The 18851-nt window shown below is 45.7% G+C and overlaps 1 protein-coding gene across 10 annotated transcripts in view; it reads right to left on the bottom strand.

Moving 5' to 3' along the window:
- The window catches only part of CLYBL (citramalyl-CoA lyase), a 280991-nt gene extending 262724 nt beyond the window's left edge, over window positions 1–18267 (bottom strand). For all 10 annotated transcript variants that reach the window (XM_077973917.1, XM_077973915.1, XM_028837256.2 and 7 more), the window contains exon 1: window positions 18197–18267. Coding sequence is in view for 7 of the 10 variants with exons in the window: in XM_077973915.1 (XP_077830041.1) it covers window positions 18197–18261 (65 nt within the window). In the remaining 3 variants the exon portion in view is untranslated. The remainder of the gene's footprint in view (window positions 1–18196) is intronic.
- Between the last annotated feature and the right edge of the window lie 584 nt (window positions 18268–18851).

Genomic DNA, 18851 nt, shown 5'->3' with positions numbered 1-18851 from the left:
TTCCTGATGCTGAGCTGGTCCTGTGTTGAGGAAAGGCTGAGTGTTCAACAGGTGAGAAGTTCTGAAATAAAGAGAAAGTAGCTAGGACAGGGAACTGGCTAGGGAGGACCTTTAGACCACATGCACTCAGACTGGCCAAGCTCTCCGGGGAATACCTCAGTGCTGGGGTAAAGCCACATTCAGACATTGAGGTTTCCCGTCTGCCCACAACTCAGCTGCATAAACCAACAATGTAAACCAGTTGTACGGAAGATGCCCCGTTTATACTTTTGAAAACTCTTTTACAAAAGAGAGAATATTGAGGAATCTAAAAACAGCATTGGCCTATGTTCAAAAATTCAAGCCAAGAAGGAAACTTCAGATTTGATATCTTAAAATTAGCAGGAATGTTTAGACAAATCTATAATCTAGGAAAACATACATACACCCACACTCATGCATAAAAACTCTGCCTTTCCACCCTCTCATGTCAAATAGATAATTAGTGATGGATTCTGTTTACTGTGACCATATGATGATGCAGTCATTCAGGAATCATTTAATCAGTGCCGACTGTGTCAGGCACTGTGCTGGGCACAGGCATAAAGGGTGAACGTGGAGTTTCCAGCCCAGTGCGGGAGACCAAACATAACAGGGAGATGCACACGTTCGTGGCTGGTGACAAACAGTAAGTGTGATGAAGAGCGGGGTGCTGTGAGGGAGGGAAAAGGCAGGGACGGGAGGACATGCTTCAGGTGGTCACCCCTGCTCCAAAGACACGGCCTTTAGGTATCTAGCTGATGTTGCTTTTTACATCCACTGTTTACTGGTGTTCTTATGAACTACATACACGCCATATCTAGCATTCAATGCATCATCTCATCATTTAATTTTTTTTTTTTTTTGAGACAGAGTCTCGCTCTGTTGCCCAGGCTGGAGTGCAGTGGCATGATCTCAGCTCACTGCAACCTCCACCTCCCTGGTTAAAGCGATTCTCCTGCCTCAGCCTCCTGAGTAGCTGGGATTACAGGTGCGCACCACCACACCCGGCTAATTTTTTGTATTTTTAGTAGAGACAGGGTTTCACCGTGTTAGCCAGGATGGTCTTGATCTCCTGACCTCGTGATCTGCCCATGTCAGCCTCTGAAAGTGCTGGGATTACAGGCATGAGCCACCGCGCCCAGCTTATCTCATAATTTACTTCTAGATGGACCTTGGATCTGAATCCCCTGAGCCTCAAAGCCCACGGTCTCTGGAACTAAGAGAAGTGTTAAAAAATAATAATAATAAATAATAAATAAAAGCCCATGGGTGTTTGCCTTCCCTGCTTGAGGGAACAGAAGAAGGCCAATGACACTCGGTAAGTGGACTGTGTGAGGAGAATGGAAAGCAGTGACAGAAAGAGGTAGGAGTGGAAGATCACACGCTCCTCGGAGTCCAAGGGGAGGGCCAGGGTTTATCATAAATGCAATGGGAAGGATGTAAAGCAGAGAAGTGAAATTAGCCAATTTGTGCATTTAAAAATGATTTGGAGGAAACCGCGAGATACAACTTCACACCCACTAGGATGGCTGCAATAAAAACAACGGAAAATAGCAAGTGTTGGTGAGGATGTGAAGAAATCAGAACCCTTGTGCATTTCTGGTGGAATATAAAATGGTGCAGCCACTGTGGAAAACAATTTGGTGGTTCCTCAAAAAGTTAAACATAGAATTACCATATGGCACAGCAGTTCCTAGGTATAAACCCAAAGGAACTGAAAACAAATACGTGTACATGAATGTTCACAGCAGCACTAGTCACAATCGCCAAAAAGTAGAAACAGCCCAAATGTCCATCAACTGACAAATTTTAAAAATGAGTCAGGTGTGGTGGTGAGTGCCTGCAGTCCTAGCTACTTGGAAGGCTGAGGCAGGAGGAATCACTCAAGCCCAGGAGTCCAAGGCTACAGTGAGCTATGATCATGCCACTACACTCCAGTCTGGGTGACAGCGCCACTATACTCCAAACTGGATGACAGAGCTACATCCTGTCTCTGAAAAATTTGATCTAATTTAAAAAATAAAATGTAGTACTATATCCATACAAAGGAACTGGTAAATCCATAGACAGAAGATAGACCGGTGGTTGCCAGGGGTTGAGGAGAGGAGGGAATGGGGAATGACTGCTCAATGGATACAGAGTTTTCCTTTAGGGTGATGAAAATGTTTTGAAACTAGATGGAGGTGCCGGTTGCACAACATTGTGAATGTACTAAAATACTCTTGAATAATACACTTAAATATTGCTTGGAGGGGTACCTGTAGATGTAAACAATCCTTTTTCACAGTGGTCCAGATGACAGATGACCACTAGGGTAGGGACAATGGAGACAAAAAGGACAGATCCAAGAGATATTTTTGGAACCAACAGGTCTAGATGATAGAACGTACATCTCAATACATGCTGGCAGCACGTAACATGAGAGGCAATGAGGGAACTCAGCCCATTAGATGGTCATTCCAAGAGTTCAAACCTGAATCTAGAACAGTGGATGGGTATGCAGAATAATGGCCCCCAAAGATGTCCATGTCCTTATACCCAGTATCTATTGATATGTCAGGTTACATGGCAAAGTGGAATGAAGGTCGCTAATCATCTGACCCTGAGTTGAGGCGATTGGCCTGGGTTATCCAGGTGGGGCCAATGTAATCACAAGGGTTCTTCTAAGTGGAAGAGGGCAGCAGAAGCAACAGAACCCGAGATGGCAGCAGTAGGGAGAAGAATTCAGTCCACTGGGGCTGACTTTGAAGATGGATAAGGAGCCATGAGCCAGAGAATGTGGGCAGCCTCCAGAAGCTGGAACAGGCAAACAAACGAATCACCCCTAGAACTGCCAGAAAGAAGGCTCCCCATCCCTGTAAACACCTTGGTTTTAGCCCACAAAACCTAGGTCAGACTTCCAACCTGGAGAAGCATAAGCTAACAAATCTGTGTTAACTTAACCAGGGGAGTCCAATTTTTTTGGCTTCCCCGGCCCACACTGGAAGAATTGTCTTGGGCCACATATAAAATCCACTAACAACAGCTGATAAGCTAAGGAAAAAAAAAATCGTCAAAAAATCTCATAATGTTTTAAGAAAGCTCACAAATTTGTGTTGGGTCATATTCAAAGCCATCCTGGGTCACATGTGGCCCATAGGCTGCAGGGACAAGCTTAATTTAAACCATGATGTTTGCAATAATCTATTACAACAGCAATAGGAAACTAATACAATGAAAAAGAGTTGGCACCTGAAGGGGAAAATCAACGGGCCTGGCAACAGATGGGGTATGGGTGGGAGAGGAGAGGAGGCATCAAAGACAACTGGGAGTTCTGCATCTCAATGACCTTAACACAGGGAAGGGTGGCAAAAGTCAGCAGAGAGGTTAGAGCTCTCGGGGATGAGACAGATGGCTGGCTGAGGTGTCCAGGGAAGGCTTCCAGGAGGAAGTGGCGCTGATGACTCAAGAGTATGGGGCATGGTGAGTGGCGCATGTGGGCCACAGGTAAGCGGCCTGGGGGAAATGGAAAGATAGAAGGATGGGTGAGGAGGTGTGTACATGCCACGCTAAGGGGCCTGGACTTTATGCGACAGGTAATCGGAGATCATTGGGAAATTTATGCTGTCCGAGGGGGTGGGCACCATGATCAGAGTACAGCGTTAGGAAGCTTAAAAAGTGTATTTATGTGTTAAGAGGTGGGGAGAAGAGGTTTAACGGTAAGGATTCTCCCAATCCCCTGGTGCAGGCATGTCACCAGCTTACCTGGTAAGTCCCTGACGTTTTGCAGGACAGCTAGACACTGATGCAAATGCACAGATTGGACCTTTGTCCAGAGGACATGAGGGGTGGCAGAGACACTCCAAGCCTCTCCTATACCCATATTCTCCTCCTGGTAGAGGAGAAATTCTCTTGCCTGGCTGACTCTTTTGCAGTTAAGGTGTCTGCAGAAGACATTTCTTTCTCTTTCTTTCTTTCTTTTTTTTTTTTTGAGACGGAGTCTTGCTGTCGCCCAGGCTGGAGTGCAATGGTAGGATCTCAGTCACTGCAACCTCTGCTTCCAGGTTCAAGTGATTCTCCTGCCTCAGCCTCCTGAGTAGCTGGGATTAGAGGTGCGTGACCACCACGCTCGGCTAATTTTTGTATTTTTAGTAGAGACGGGGTTTCACCATGTTGTGCCAGGTTGGTCTCGAACTCCTGACCTCGTGATCCACCCATCTCGGCCTCCCAAAGTGCTGGGATTACAGGCATGAGCCACTACGCCCAGTGAAGGCATTTCTTAAAAGGTGCAGCACTTGGGAAGGGCTACACATCTGACATGAGCACTGCTTGTTTTCTTGGGCTCACTGGTCATCCCTGGGTGGACTGCTGGCTGCTGGGCTCTAGAACAGGCAGGCCCCACGAGAGCACTGTGGTCCAGGCTCTGGGCATTTACAAGCCAGCTTGAGGGTACCAAGTGAGCAGGGAACCCAAATGGAGCAGGAAAAAACTGAAAGAAGTGAGATGTAGGCAGAAATCAGGTACCCACTTCTGAGTCAAAATCCGACTAAAATTGAGGATATCTACCTTCTCTTACCCCGGAGTTCTTTTAGGTTCTGCATCTCAGTACACCTGAATTATTTTAGAATCCTAACCCCTTGGCGCTGTGCTGTGTCCATCATAAGTCACCGGAACAAAGTGCCTGGTAACACTCCCTGCTACAGGGAGAGACACGATGAGGCCGCCGCCCCTTCTGAGGACCTAAAGGGTCAACAACACACGACCAAAAAAATCTCCCTTAATGGCAGGAGCAGGCGGTAAAACCTATTGAGTGCAGGCTGTACCCATAAGTTTGGGGGAGGCAGAGCTTTTATCTTCAATCTCTGGTCAAATTGAGCTCAAATGGACCAAAATAACTTAGAGCTCAAAAAGCTATATATTTTATATTTCTGAATTCCCCAATGTCATCTTACTTGAGGGCAACAATTCCTTTCTAGACTGTGGAATGTCAACTAGCAGGAAGAAACTTGTCCATCCTCCTTTTGATGGGTGAGAAAAATAAGGCACAATCTAGACAAGGGCCAACTGCAGGTCAGCATTGGACTTGAACCCCAGAGGATCTATCCAGGAGCTTCCTGCCTATAGCAGAGAGTTAGTAACTTGATTTTAAACTTGTTTTTGACAACTGCAAGAAAAACTTAAAAGAGCACCTGAGGATATTAAAACAATTCTGATTTTTAGGAGCTAGAATAAGTTTCTACCTTAATATGAATTAAAAATATTTTCCTAAAAGTAGAAACCACCTGTTTCAGTCTGTTTATGCTGCTATTTTAAAAAGTATCACATACTGGGCTAATTTATAAACAACAGAAACTTGCTTCCCACAGTTCTGGAGACTGGGGAATCCAAGATCAAGGTGCCAGCCTTGGTGTCTACGGAGGGCTGCTCTCTGCTTCCAATATGGCGCCCTGTTGCTGTGTCCTCACATGGTGGAAGGTGGAAGGGCAAGACTGGAAAACTCTCTCTGAAGCCTCTTTCCAATGGTACTAACCCATTCATAAGGCCCAGCCCTCATGACTTAACCACTTCCTACAAGGCCCCACTTCTTAATACCACCGCAATGGGAATTAAGTTTCAACATGAATTTTGGAGGGGATACCACATTCAAACCATAGTACTACCCAGGAGTGATCTGTGACTGGCTAGTATAATTCAAAGAAACTTAAACATCACATTTCTGTGCTCCACATAGAACATGCACTAACAATAGCCAAAAGGTGGCAGTGACCCAAATGTCCATCAACAGATGGATGAATAAATAAAATATGGAATATGCACACAATAGATTATTCAGCCTTAAAAATGAATGAAAATCAGATACCTGCTATAACATGGATGCACTTTGGAAGATATTATGCTGAGTGAAATAAGCCAAACACAAAAGGATAAATATGTGATTCCATGTATGTGAAGTAACTAGAGTAGTCAAATTCACAGTGAAAATAATGAGAACGGTGGTTACCAGGGGCTGGGTAGCGGGGAAGGGAACAGGGAGTTAGTGTTTAATGTGCACAGGGTTTCAGTTTGGGAAGATAAAAAAGTTCTGAAGATGGGTGGTGGTGACGGCTGTACAACAGTGTGAATGTACTTAATGCCACTAAACTGTACACTTAAAGATAGTTAAAATGGGCCAGGTGTGGTGGCTCACGCCTGTAATCCCAGCACTCTGGGAGGCCGAGACGGGTAGATCACCTGAGGTCAGGAGTTCGAAACCAGCCTGGCCAACATGGTGAAACCCCGTCTCTGCTAAAACTACAACAAATTAGCTGGGTGTGGTGGCGGGCACCTGTAATCTCAGCTAGTTGGGAGGCTGAGGCAGGAGAATTGCTTGAACCCGGGAGGCGGAGGTTGCAGTGAGCCAAGATTGCACCACTGCACTCCAGCCTGGGGGACAGAGCAAGACTCCATCCCAAAAAAAAAAAAAAAAGTTAAACTGGTAATTTTGTTATGTATAATTTACCATAATAAAGAAAAAAATCCACTAAATCTTTAGAAACACTCAAAATATTTCATTTCCTAAATCTCTTCTTTTTTCCTTCTACAAATTTATATCAGGCACTGCCAAGGATTGTTTTAGGTTCTGGATATATAATAGCAATGGAATAAACCAAGTTCCTGCTCTCATGACTATCTGGGGGCTGGGGTAGGGTACAGGCAGACAATAAACAAATAAGCATGTGATATGTCTGGTGGAAATGGGGCAACAGGAAAAAATGAAAACAGCAGCAAGGGGACAGGGGGTAGTGCAGAGGCTGGTAAGGGGGTGGAGACTCTGTTGTACAGGGTGGTCAAGGAAGACCTCTCTGATCTGTCACATCTAAGACACAAAGGGACAGTGCTTCAGGCTGACACAGCCCAGAAGAGGAGGCCGGTGAGGCTGCAACAGGCTAGGGAGAGAGGAGGTCATAAAGAGGGCTGGAGCGCAGAGCTACTTCTTCAGTTTCTCATAAACTTTTAAAGGGACCGTTTATAGGTCAGTATAGAAATATTTCCTCTACCATCCATGTGTCTTTCATTTGCCTTAAAATGAACAGAAAAAACAACTCTTACATCTTCTGAAAGAGGCATTTGTGAGGGCAGCCTGCAGACTGCAGAGACTGCGTGCATCTCCCATTGCTAGAGCACCCTCCAGTGCCTCACTACGAAAACAGCACTTGGCATGGGGTTTTCTGTTTGTTGTTTTCATTTCCTAAACTTTTGTTTTTGGCCACAGAATGTGGGCACATCAACCTTCTCCCAAAGAGTACTGTGAGACTGAGTAACAAGACAAGTCAAGTGTATGCTTTCAAACAAGCCTGCACTACTTCCAAAGTGGTATGAAATATATGTGTGCAATGATGTTTTTAATGACCATATAAACTTTCAAAAGGTCCACAGAGAGGCCCTTATTAGGAAAAAAAAGTGTCAAATTTTAGCAATGTAGAACTGTGAGTTAAACAGTGAACACAGTCTTCCACTAACCTAAGACCCTCATTTTACTGGGGTGGGGGGCAACGGGACAATGAAGTAGCAAGTATTGTCTTTTACACTTTTCAATATTTGGGGTTCTGAATATCAATACTGAAAAGTGTCCTGCAAATACAGACACCAGGGTCATTCTTCCTTCTCATTTAGACACAGTGAGGAGAAACAGTTAAGACAGACTTGCCCACCCAAGTACTCTCTTAAAATAGAATCCTTACTTTCTAGGGAAACTTTCATTCCCTTGTTATTATTATTATTATTGAGACAGAGTCTCGCTCTGTCACCCAGGCTGGAGTGCAGTGGTGTGATCTTGGCTCACTGCAACCTTTGCCTCCTGGGTTCAAGCAATTCTCCTGCCTCAGCCTCCTGAGCAGCTGGGACTGCAGGCATGCACAACCACACCATGCTAATTTTTGTATTTTTAGTAGAGATGGGGTTTCACCATGCTGGCCAGGCTGGTCTTGAACTTCTGACCTCAAGCGATCTGTCTACCTTGGTCTCTCAAAAGTGCTGGAATTACAGGTGTGAGCCACCAATGCCCGGGCCATTCCTTTATTATTAAATAGAGCACTTCTGCCAATCTCAAAGACCTAACTAAGAGAAAGATGTTAACATGTGGTGTAGTTCAAAAGAGGTTAATGGCCATGTACAGAAACACCCATGGGCGGGTCCAGTGTGACAGCCAAGGCTGTCGTGGTAGCCAACAGGCCTTTTTAGGTCTGGTGCTTCCAGTCAGGTGACCTGCGTGACAGTCTGTGCCTACTTCAGTGTGCATGGGTCTCCTAATGCAAGGAAATGGGACAGATGAGCCTCCAAGAGGCATACACCATCCAGGGATGTATCGACACACCCTTGTGGAGGGTGATTTGTCAGCAAGCATCAAAAGGCTTCAAATGTCTGTACTCAGCAAGTTCACATATAGAAATTTACCTCCAAATACTTAAGTAAGGGTATCCACAGAGATTTGGGGATAGGAACATTTTTCTCTGCATTTCCCAAGAAAACCTGGAAACAGACTTAATGAACAACTGTGGTTATACACATACAAATATATACGTGCTAGAGTCATGTGGGACAATAGTGAACATCATCACCACTCCTAAATTAGGTTAACATCCTTAAATGTAAACAAAACGTAAAAACAGCTGGGTGTGGTAGCACATGCCTACAGTCCCAGCTACTAGACAGACTGAGGAAGAAGGGCTACTGGCGCCCAGGATGTTAAGGCTGCAGTGAGCTATAATAACACCTGTAAATAGCCACTGCATTCCAGTCTGGGCAACATAGCTGCACCAGTCTTTAAAAAAAAAAAAGCCAGCACGGTGGTTCACACCTATAATCCCAGCACTTTGGGAGACTGAGGCAGCAGATCACGAGGTCAGTAGTTCAAGACCAGCCTGACCAACATGGTGAAACCCCATCTCTACTAAAAATAAGAAAAATAAAAAAATTAGCCGTGCATGGTGGTGTCCGCCTGTAATTCCAGCTACTTAGGAGGCTGAGGCAGGAGGAGCACTTGAACCCAGGAGGCAGAGGTTGCAGTGAGCTGAAACTGTGCCACTGCACTCCAGCCTGAGCGACAGAGCGAGACTCCGTTTCAAAATAAACAACAACAAAAAATCAAAGCAGCAAAATTAACAGCTATTCTAAACCTGGTTTATGGTGGAGAGGATGGGATGAGAAAGGAAGGAAGTAAGGAAAGAAGGAGGGAATGAATCTCAAGTCTGCATCATTCAGGTGCGTTATTTAATTGATAAGCTATAACACATTCAAGTAGCAACATGAAATAAATTAAACCTGTTTGAATTACAGTGGATTTAAATTCATACCCAAGTGACCTATATGAAAACACAAATATTATTTCCTTGATATCTTCCTTATTGTCTAATAAAATTCTAAACCTCACAGGATCACGAGCAATGTGTGGAATTAATGAGCAATGTGTAACAGCAGAACACAGCTCCAGCTGCACTCAGGGTAGGAAAAAATGTTGTTTTTATAATTAACAACTTTTTATATGTTAAAAAACTTAATTAAACCTCCCCAAGGAGCCCAGCTTGCTTTTCCCAGCCTTCTTAGAAACCTGCATTCCTAAAATTTCAGCCACGAGCACCTATGGGCTTCCTCACAGGGAATCACACATAAAATGGCAACTCCTACAGAGTGGCCACCACCACATTTAGTTAGGAAACTGTGTGATCGAAGGCTGTTTTCAGAAAGTATATCAGTCAGACCGTGGCTGCTCCGAAGCTATCACTGGAGACTGCTGAGGCTGACTGGTGTCAGCTGCCCTGAGGGCACTCCCTATGGATATGGGTCATGTCTTGGGACAGGCTCACCCAGCCATGTGTGTCCTCACCTTTGAGGCTTCAGGTGTGCCTCCTGAGAACGTGCCACCTGCAGATACCCTGTTATTAGCAACTGACTACCATGAAGTATTTCTAGACGAATGAAGCACTCGTGTCACGCAAACATTCTGCGGAATTCGGGCACTAAGGAGAGCTCCTTGCAAGGACAGAGTCTTCACAGCAGCCACAGTTACTCAGTCGAGTCGGGTCAAGCATGTGGCATGAAACTGTCCTCAACTTCCCTCTGGATCCAGGGGACAGAGAGAGGGAGGGAGTGATCTCTGCAGTAAAGAGTTGATCTTCAGGTCCCAGTCTCCCCCTGACTCCTTGGCCTCTCCCACAGAAAGCATGTGGGTGACCCAGTTTCCTCTAGATGGCCCTGGTTCACGGTAAAACTCTACCACAGGATAACAGTATGTAGAAGCATGAGCGCCACACAGCTGCAACAGAGCCAGAGGCCAAGGTGAGTCCGTTCAGTAGGCACAGCACAGCTGAATTGTTGGCAGAGACCTCCCTCGCAGCTACACCTGCCCTGGCAGGTGCAGCACCCAATTCGGGCCCAGCCACCACAGCCAGTTCTTGCTCACCAGTTTGGCTGCTGCCCACTGGATTTTGCTCAGGGAAATCTGATTTCCCACCAATTCCACTGTCCAGTCCAGGCATGTCCCTACCCCTAGGCTACTCCCGGTCTGCACACTGCATACAACTGCCTTCCTGGTGTTGCCTGCTCCCTCCAGGTCTCCTTTTTCTCTTCAGCCCCACTCTTGGCAGCGGCCGTTCTTTCTCCATCAAAGCATTCTGAACACTCTCTCTCCATTCTAGAATGGAGGCCATTCCAGAAGACTGTTGCTCCAGTTCTTGAACCTGAGGTCTACCATCTTAGACCACTGGTCTTTTTATTCTTTCTCCCAGCTTCTGTCAATTCCCTTTCTTCTGGGCTCTGTATCCTGCCCTGCACTCATCCCCTCCAACTCCATCCTCCTCCGTGTTCCTAATAAGTACCCGTCTTCATCCACAGCCCTTTACTTCTCTACCTCTGTGGTGAATGGCCATCCTGGTTTGCTGGGATCTAAGGGGTTTCTGGGAACATAGGACATTCCATGCTAAAACCAGGACAGTCCCAGGTGACCGAGAGGATTGGTCCCTTTACCTCCCAGGGCCATTTAAAATGACCTTCTGCTTCACAATCCAAAATACCATTTTTGTTTACACATCCCCTTTCTCACCATGCATTTGGGCAACTGAAGTCAACTTCTAATGATACCAATAAACATTTTAAAATATCTAACACTTCACATTGGCCTTTTAATGCCAGTTCAAGTAGCAAAGAATACACATTCATCCTGACTCTGAGTTAGTTCTTTGCAATGTGATTATTTTTCCATTTCTCCGTCATGTTTACCCTGCCTCCTTTTCAGTCAGGTTTCTCCCCTTTCTTGCTCACTGCTTCCATTCTTCTCTGCCTTTCTCTCCCCATCGCTCCCTCTTCTCCCACCTCCGTCCTCCCTTTGGGTCCCTTCCCTTCCTTTTTCCCTTAGTGGCCTCACAGCAGTACAGAGGGACAATAGTGGTTGTCACGGTAACCTCAGGAGGCTTCAAAGATGAAGCCAACCCTACAAAAGGCCTATTGGGACCCTGACAGGTAACCCCATCCAGGCCCCTCAGCCACTTTCCATGGCCCCTGTTTCCTCACACACTGTCCCCTTCCTGTTGACCCAGAGTCTCAGGTACTTAGCTTGCAGTTGTCGCCGCTCTAAATTGTCTTCAATTTTTTTTTTTTTTTTTTTTTTTTTTAATCAGATTTCTCTCCACCATGGCACTGCAAAATGTGAAGTATCTTCCTGGCACATTCCTTGGCTGCTACCACTGAACACATACAGCCAGGGAGCCCTTTTTCTTTTGGAGTCTTACTACTGAATACTTTAGAAAACAGAGGATCAACGTAAGACATTAAAAGAGATGATAGGTACCAGAAATCTTGCAAAATTTGCTAGAGGGAATTAAAACACTCCTTAGAGGAAATTTTTTTATTATTATTATTATTACTATTTTTAATAGAGCCTTGCTCTGTCACCCAGGCTGGACTGCAGCAGTATGATCACAGCTCACTGGAACCCCAAATCCCCAGGCTCAAGGAATCCTCCCACCTCAGTATCCCAAGTGGCTAGGATTACAGGCACAAGCCACCACATCCAGCTAATTTTTAAAAAATTTTTGTGGAGACAGCATCTATGTTGCCCAAGCTGGACTTGAACTCCTGGCCAAAAGTGATCCTTCTAACTCAGCCTCCCAAAGTGCTGGGATCGTAGACATGAGCCACCAAGCATTGCTGAAAAGTAATTACTGAGTGCTTATATTTAGAAAGTAGACCCCGGATGGGTGCAGTGGTTCACATCTGTAATCCCAGCACTTTCGGAGGCCGAGGTAGGTGGACTGCTTGAATCCAGGAGTTTGAGACCAGCCCGGGCAACGTGGGGAAACTTCATCTCTCCAAAAATACAAAAATTAGCCAGACATGGTGGCTAATGCCTGTAGTCTCAGCTACTTGGGAGGCTGAGGAAGGAGGATTGTTTCAGCCTAGAATATGGAGGTTGCAGTGAGCCAAGATTGCATCATTGCACTCCAGCCTGGGTGACAGAGCGAGACCTTGTCTCAAAAAAAAAGTAGAAAGGTCTAAAATTAATAATTTAAATTTCCACCTTAAAAAACTAAAGGGCAAATTAAACCCAAAGTAAGCTGAACGTAGGAAATAATAAAGATGAGACTGAAATCAATGAAATAGAAAACAGAAAAAAAAAATAGAGAAAAATCGATAAAATCAAAAGATGGTTCTTTAAGAAAAGCAATACAACTCGAGCCAGACTGATGAAATAAAAAACAGAGAAAAAAGAATTACAAATATCAGGGATGAAAGAGGACACATCACTACAGATGACACGAACAGTAAGGAGATGACAGACTAGAGGCAGGGGTAAGAATTAATTGCAAATGGACTCCAGAGAATTTGGGGGGGTGATAGAAATTTGGATGGGGGCCTAAAACTGGATTGTAGTGATGGGCCTATAAACTTATTAGAAATTACTTAATCATACACTAACAAAGGGTGAATTGTGTGGTACATACCTTTGTAGGGATGTAAGAAAAAGGATAAGGACTCAGCATGAACAACTCTAGGCACGTGAATGTGACAACTTAGATGAAATGTACATAGTCCTTCAAAGATACAAACTACCAAAGCTTACTCAAGAAGAACTAGATAATCTGAATAGCAATATGTCTATTAAATAAACTAAATTTGTAGTTTAACACTTTTTCCACAAAGAAAACTGCAGGTGCAAACATATACAGGCAAAATCTTACCAAATTTACACAAACTGTTCCAGGAAATAGAAGCGGGAACTCTCCAACACATCCTGGGACCGTCACCATCCTAACACCAAACCCAGACCAAGGCAATATCAGAAAACTATAGGCTAATATTCCTTATGAACATAGATACAAATAATGTTAACAAAATTTTAGCACATGCAATCCAAACAATACATCACGATCACTGGGGTTTATTCCAGGAATGCAATGGTCAGCTTAACGTTTAAAAAGTCAATCACTGTAATTCACCAAATTAACGCACTGAAGAAGAAAAGCCTTATGATCAACACAACAGATGCAAAAAAAAAAAATTATAAATTCAAATCCATTCTTGATCAAAACTCCATGCAGGCTGACTTCAGCAAAAACTACAGAAAAAGGACCTCTGAAAATCCCATCCTCCATAAAATCAATGAGAATATTGGCAAAAATGGTCAGAATCAACTTTTTCAGAATTCTAGAAATTAAAGACTTGCAGCAATATAGGGATCATTTATTCAAGAAAAATGGATAAATCTCAGGAAGAACAGCAATTGTCGTGGGGATTTAGTTTACACTATCCGTTTTCCCCAGTTCTATGGTAGACTTAAAAATCAACAGCCCCCATCACAGTGAAAACCAGCAGCACGGCAGCCACTAGAAGGGGGAAAGCCCCATTTCTGGAAAATGTCACTATTTGACCTGTCTTGTGATTCCTTGACAGACCCTACTTGCAAAACTGTCTTTATTTGACCTGACTCAGAGCTTGCACAGTAGGAACAGTATTTTCCCGGAGGGCATTTGTCCAAACAATCAGAAGTACTTATTTAACATCACAGCTACTTGAGATGGAAGGTAACAGGGCAAACCACCAGCTAACCAAAACACTTAAAAGCTAAAAATGGAGAACGCGATATCCATATAGAACTCTGAAAAGTTGTGACATGTTCCTGAGACTCTAGGAGGCCACACACACGTGCAAGGCTGTATACCTGCTAAGGAAAGACCTTAAGAGATCATGTCTAGCTAACCTTCAATCTCTGTGTAAGAAGGAAGTGGAAGCAGGGGCAGAGTAGCAAACTGTGGCTGAATGTTGAAGACATGTCCTGACACACACAGAGTCCCTCAGCAAAGACTAGGAGACTTACTGCTTCCAGGAATTTAAGGAAATCTTTGTCTAATTGTTAGACTACTAAGCTAACCAAGCAGAGACCGCAGTGGTCACACATGACAAAGAACACAATGCAGAATTAGTTTATTAAAGTCACTAAGCAAACAACAACAAAAAACCATGGGAAAAGGGAGAAATCTGATTTCCAGAGTTGCCCCATTATATTACTTAAAATGTCCAGTTTTCAAAAGAAATATACAAGACATGCAAAGAAACAAGAAAGTACGACCCATACGCAGAGGAAGAAAGTAGCCAGTACAAACTGTTCCTGAGGAAGTCCAGATGCTGGACTTACTAGTTAAATCATCTATTTAAAGTATGTTCAGAAAACTAAAGGAAACTATGCATAAAGAACTGAAGGAGGCCAGGTGCAGTCGTTCATGCCTAGAATCTCACTGCTTTGGAGGCCAAGGCAAGAGAATCATTTGAACCCAGGAGTTCAAGACCACCCTGGGCAACACTGCAAGACTCTGTCTCTTCAAAAAATTTAAAAATTAGCTGGGCATAGTGGTGTGTGCCTGTAGTCCCAGCTACTGGGGAGGCTGAGGCAGGAGGATCACTTGAGCCCAGAAGCTGCAGGCTGCAGTGAGCTATGATCGCACTACTGTACTCCAGCCTGGAGACTCTGTCTCTAAGAGAAAGAAAGAAAAAAGAGAACTAAAGGAAAGTATGAGAATGATGTTTCAGTACACAGAGAATATCAATGAAGAGATAGAAAGTACAGAAAAGGGCCAGGCATGGTGGCTCATGCCTGTAATCCCAATACTATGAGCGACAGAGGCAGGCAGATTGCTTGAGCCCAGTTCGAGACCACCCTGAGCAACATGGCGAAACCCTGTCTCTACAAAAAAACATAAACAATTAGCCAGGTGCATGGGTGCACACCTGTAGTCCCAGCTATGTGGGAGGCTGAGGTGGGAGGATGGCTTGAGCCCAGGAGGCAGAGGTTGTAGTGAGCCGAGACAGCACCACTGCACTCCAGCCTTGGTGACAGAATCAGACTCAGTCTCCAAAAAGAAAGAAGTTCTGGATTAAAATGAAAATGATTTGAGCTGGACAAGGGAGGAATCAGCAAACCTAAAGACAGGTTGGCCGGGCGCAGTGGCTCACACCTGTAATCCCAGCACTTTGGGAGGCCAAGGCAGGCGGATCACGAGGTCAGAAGATCAAGACCATCCTGGCCAACATGGTGAAACCCCATCTCTACTAAAAATACAAAAATTGCTGGGCGTGGTGGCACGTGCCTGTAATCCCAGCTACTCGGGAGGCCGGAGCAGGAGAATCGCTTGAACCAGGGAGTCAGAGGTTGCAGTGAGCCAAGATGGCGCCACTGAACTCCAGCCTGGTGACAGACTGAGACTCCATCTCAAAAAAAAAAAAAAAAAAACAAAAACAAAAAAACCTGGTCAATTGACATTGTCCAGCCTGAGGAACTGAAAGAAAACTGAACAGTCTCAAAGACCCATAGGGTTCTATCAACTACACCAACATACATGCAATGGGAGCCTCAGAAAGAGAAGAGAGGGATAAGAAAGCAGACTTTTTTGAGAGAACAATAGCCAAAAACTTCCCAAATTTGATGTATACACATCCAAGAAGCTCAACAAACTCCCAAGAGGATAAACTCAAACAGATTCACACACACCACAATAAAACCACTAAAAGACCAAGACAAAGAGAAAATCTTGCAAGCAAAAAAAAAGAGAGAGAGATTCATCACTTACATAGAACCCTAATAAGATTAAAGTCTGAATTCTCATTAGAATACTGGAGGCAAGAAGACAGTGAGATAATACACTTTAAAATGCTCAAAAGAAAAAAAAATGCCCATCAAGAATCCTATATCCAGCGGGTAGACATGTCGAGAATGGAGCCAGTGTGCTAAGGCGGGTGAAGAGCACTGTGAATTAACCCCCAGTGCTGGCGTGGGGACTGTGCTTGCTCACCGGACCCGCTACTGAACAGTCCACAGAGGCTGGCCCCCTCAAAAGGAGCCAGAAAAGGACCCTTCTGGACCAGCCTGGATACACTGCCTGAGCTGCTCCTCTGGGGCCAGAGGTGACTCCCACAGCCAGGGCCCTGTGCCAGAGGCAGTGGAGGAAATGGAAAAGTGGGATGCATACGATTAGGTGGGTCCTCCCATAGGTGGGTGACTAAAGAGGCACAATGCAAGAAGACGTAAGAAGTTCAGACTTGGCCGGGCACGGTGGCTCACGCCTGTAATCCCAACACTCTGGGAGGCCGAGGCGGGCGGATCACCTGAGGTCAGGAGCCCGAGACCAGCCTGGCCAACATGGTGAAACCTCGTCTCTACTAAAAATACAAAAATTAGCCAGGCGTGGTGGCGGACGCCCTATAATTCCAGCTACTCGGGAGGCTGCGGCAGGAGAATCGCTTGAATCCGGGAGGCGGAGGTTGCAGTCAGCTGAGATGGCACCATCGCACTCCAGCCTGGGCGACAAAAGCTAAACTCCGTCTCAAAAAAAAAAAAAAAAAGAAGAAGAAGAAGTTCCAGACCACCAGGCTGGCTGTAGTGGCTCACGCCTGTAATCCCAGTCTTTGGGAGGCTGAGCGGGGTGGATCCTTTGAGGTCTGGAGTTCGAGAATAGCCTAGTCACCATGGCCCCTGTCTCTACTAAAAATACAAAAATTAGCCGGGGGTGGTGGTGCACACCTGTAATGCCAGCCACTCAGGAGGCTGAGGCATGAGAATCGTGGAGGTGGAGGTTGCAGTAAGCCGAGATTGCACCACTGCACTACAGCCTAGGTGACACAGCGAGACTCTGTCTCAAAATATAAAAATAAAAATGAAAGAAGAAAGAAAGAAAGAAAAGAAAGAAAAGAAAGAAAGAAAAGTTTCAGACCAGGCGCCATAGACTCAGTGTTTGAACCAAACTCTCATTACTGGTCATAGAGCTTTGACAATCCTTAACCTTTCTGACCCTGTTTTTCATCTTTATAAACATGACACCCAACTTCTTCACATGCTGGTCAAGGGAAACAAATGAGACCATGTATGTGCACGTACCTAGGCGATGGGCAAGTGCTAGACCAGCGGTTCTCAGAGTGTGGTCCAAAGACGCCTAAGGGGGTCCCTGAGACCCGCTGAGAGTGTCTGCTTGGTCCTCCCTTTCCCAACTAATATCTGCATCTGCAGGAGCCCAGCATTTCTTTCAAATACTTCCTCCAAAACAGCTGATATGAGACTCCAGCTGTCCTTTATTAAACCAAAGAAATTTTCAAAAATATAAAAACCATGAGCCAATCTTCTCACTTTTGAGAATATTTTCATTAAAGTGTTATTTGTATTAAAAGTTAATGGGTTTGTTATTAAGTGAATATTTTTTAAATTTCTGGTTTAATTCCTCATACCACAAAAATCAATAGATATAAGCAAAAGCTTTCGGGGTCCTCAAATTATTTTTAGACGTGTAAACGGGTCCTGAGACCAAACCGTTTGGGAACCGCTGTGTTAAACGAACCGCAGGTGTTCTTCACCAGGCGAGCCGCCTCTCAGAGATAAAGATTGGCGCGTTCACGTTTGCCATTTGTGGCAGGCAGACAGTTTTGTTCCTTGGGGCTGAGTCCAGGTAACTCGACTATATGTACCCATTTTCCGGGTGCAACAAGGGCCCACCCACAGGGAGGCGCGGGCGGCAGCGACCTTGGACCAGGTCGAGCCAGCGCGAGGGAGGCGCATGGTGCTCCCGTCCGGCTGGGTTCCCATGAGGGATTGGGGAAGCCGCGCCCGGCCCGCGGGGTTGCAACGGGAGCCGACCCGCTGCAAGCCGGGCCGGGAAGGCGGGGAATGGGAACCTGCACTCACAGCCTCAGCAGCGCCGCCGCCGCCGCCACTCCGCGCGCCGCCCTCCGCAGTAGACGTAGCGCCATCTTCCCGAAGCGCGCGCCCCGCCCTTTGCCTTTAGCCACGCCCACCCCACTTTCCACTCCCCCACGGCTACATCTCAGTCCCAGTCCCCGCCTCGCTCTGTCTTCGCCCCGCCCCGCCCCCCCGCCCCCCCCGCCCCCCCGCCCCCCCGCCCCCCCCCGCCGCCAGCCACGTTCTTCTTCCTCCCAGCACCCGCTCCGCCCCGCGGCCAGTCCCGAGGTCACCTGCCCCTCCCGGCCAGGGCTCAGGCCCTTCGTCCCCGCTGTCATGGGGGACAGAGCAGAGGATCTGAATGGATGGCTCCTCTTTGAGGGGCGTCTCTGTTGACCGAATCCAACTCTCCCTGAGCTTCTGAGTTTTTGAGGCAACTGTTGACAGACTGCGTTTTCCCAGCCAGAAGAGCCAACATTTCTAGGGATTTCTTTGCAGTTTTTGTTGTTAAAATACCGCCTAACACTTTGTGAGCCCCACCACGTTCATATCTTGGTTAGCAATTAATCTAGAGTGGTCAAAGAGAATACAGGAAGGTTGCATCCTGGAACACACATGCTTGCAATAGGTCAGAGCAGCTGTTGGCACTCTCTCGGCAGGG

This window comes from Macaca mulatta, chromosome 17 (genome assembly GCF_049350105.2).
Source record: "Macaca mulatta isolate MMU2019108-1 chromosome 17, T2T-MMU8v2.0, whole genome shotgun sequence".
NCBI classification, from domain to species: domain Eukaryota; kingdom Metazoa; phylum Chordata; class Mammalia; order Primates; family Cercopithecidae; genus Macaca; species Macaca mulatta.
The sequence above is the reverse complement of the archived record's forward strand: the minus strand, read 5'-3'. Positions and strand labels throughout refer to the sequence as shown.